Below are 2192 nucleotides of genomic sequence, written 5' to 3'. Positions count from 1 at the left end.
CCCCTAACCCCTAACCCCCTAACCCCCTACCCCCTACCCCCAACCCCCTACCCCCTAACCCCCCTAACCCCTTAATCCCCGTACATTGTGACCTCTGTGACCTCTAAAACCTCCCAACCCCTTAATCCCAGTACATTGTGACCTCTGGTAACCCCTAAGGCGTTATATCTGCTTGACCCTTGGTAACCCCCTAACATATTGTGACCTCCAGTAACAGCTAATGCGCTGTAACCCCTAGTAACCCATAGCAGATTGTGACCTCGAGTAACCCTTTTACTTTCCAACCCCATAGTCCCCTTACATAGTTCAATCTATCAGCTCTTTTGCGCCACCTCTTGTTTAATTATAAGCTGTTTCTATCCGCTTGGTTTACCAAAGAGCCATTGTGAATTGTCCTTAGTGGTGCTTGTACTGTAATATTAGCAGATTTAAGATCGATTAAACAACTTAAGATAATTCGTACAACCATATACATAAATAATTAAAGCAGATTAAGGTGGATTAAACATTGGATCCTTCCGATCACGTTTTTTCGATATTACCACGTGGGGCAGCATAGATTTAATAATTAGTTTAACATTAGGGAGCAAAATAATCAAGACATGTTTTTACATAAAACAAAATTAGTCTCTACAACGAACCTGTTATAATTGTTTTTACTAAATCTCTTTGTAAATGCGCGATTACACAAAAGGTGAACACGGTGATTATTAGGACTTTCACAATCTTGTTAACCGATCATTTGGATTCTTAGATATACCGTACATATAACACATAATTTTAGATATTCCTGTAACCTGTGCATGGATGTAGCAGATTCCAATGGAATAAATAGTGTAAAGATACTTACATAATCTCCCCAACCAATCTTCTGGATTGTAACTTATATCATATCTACAAATATATTATAACGCACAAAACAATATATTTTAAATATTTCCACAACACGTGCTGTAATATAGATAACCAAAGCAGATTAAGATGGATTAAAGAATGGAAGAAACCGACACAACCTTTTTGACCACGTTTTCGCGATATTTAAACTGTGGGGAAATTGTACGTATACCACGTGTGGCAGCATAGAGTTAGTAATTGATTTAACATTGGGGAGCGAAAAACATGAACCCGATGTTTCATAGTTACCTTAAACAACATTAATATCTAGAAAGTTTTCCTTTGATACATTTTATACAAAATCTGTTTTGAAATAGTAAATAACACAAACGGTAAACTTTCTAGTGAAAGATACGTAATCTTCCCAACCAATGGATTCATCACAGTAGATCTTATGCATTCTTTACACAATACATTCTAAAAGTTGATGCAACAAGTGGCGATAAAGATAATACAAAGTTTCGTAATATTAACAAACATAGAAAGTTTATTCGCGATTTGGGGAGGTAAAAATGTCATTGAGGTGACACAATAGACTGCACTGTTACGTCATAAATTTAATTGTAAAATATGCTGAATAATTTGGAACAGTGACAAAAGCGAGCAGCTAAAATATAAAAGAAAGTTAGTATCTCGACCGTGGACATGACGTCACTTTGACGCATCTATTTCCTTTGATGACGTAGCCAGCTACGCAATGACATCCCGCCACACACTGGCGCTGTTCGCATCGTTTTTTACGACGTTTGTAGTTGCTATTAACAATATACAATATTTAACGACGTAATATACATGACGTAATATTGATGACGTAATACTGACATACCTGCACGTTAATCTACACCCAGGCCCACAAGCCGAATAAATTTTTCCTTTTTTGCAAATCTCTGAAACATTATTTCTATAAGATGAATATTATGACATCATAATACTTACTTTTACAATGCGACCGTTTGTTCCATGTTAGGTGAACCCCCTCCCTTGCGCATGATGACGTATAAGCTTTGATTGATTCGCAAGCGCATTTACGTGTGGGTGGGCAAGAACATACATCAGTAAGGCAAGATCTGGAATAATGGGGTTATTATCGGTCAACCTGTCAATCAAACTTATGGAGGTTATTAATGGTCAACTTGTCAATCAAACTTATGGGGTTATTATCGGTCAACCTGTCAATCAAACTTATGGGGGTTGTTATCGGTCAACCTGTCAATCAAACTTATGGGGGTTATAAGGGTCACCCTGTCAATCAAACTTATGGGGTATTATCGGTCAACTGTCAATCAACTTATGCGGGT

General features: G+C 37.4%; 1 protein-coding gene across 3 annotated transcripts in view; it reads right to left on the bottom strand.

The window, feature by feature from the left end:
- Window positions 1-932: 932 nt before the first annotated feature.
- LOC778850 (BMP-binding endothelial regulator protein) overlaps window positions 933-2192 on the bottom strand; it is a 7247-nt gene continuing 5987 nt past the window's right edge. For 2 of the 3 annotated variants that reach the window (XM_026839587.1, XM_002123784.5), the window contains exons 14-16: window positions 1831-1961; window positions 1721-1781; window positions 933-1649 (exon numbers count right to left, since the gene is read on the bottom strand). In XM_026839587.1, the coding sequence (XP_026695388.1) occupies window positions 1520-1649; window positions 1721-1781; window positions 1831-1961 (322 nt within the window). In that variant the 3' untranslated portion in view covers window positions 933-1519. The remainder of the gene's footprint in view (window positions 1650-1720; window positions 1782-1830; window positions 1962-2192) is intronic. The other variant, XM_026839586.1, reaches the window with a different exon arrangement.

Source organism: Ciona intestinalis, unplaced genomic scaffold, assembly GCF_000224145.3.
Source record: "Ciona intestinalis unplaced genomic scaffold, KH HT000436.1, whole genome shotgun sequence".
NCBI classification, from domain to species: Eukaryota; Metazoa; Chordata; class Ascidiacea; order Phlebobranchia; family Cionidae; genus Ciona; species Ciona intestinalis.
The sequence above is the reverse complement of the archived record's forward strand: the minus strand, read 5'-3'. Positions and strand labels throughout refer to the sequence as shown.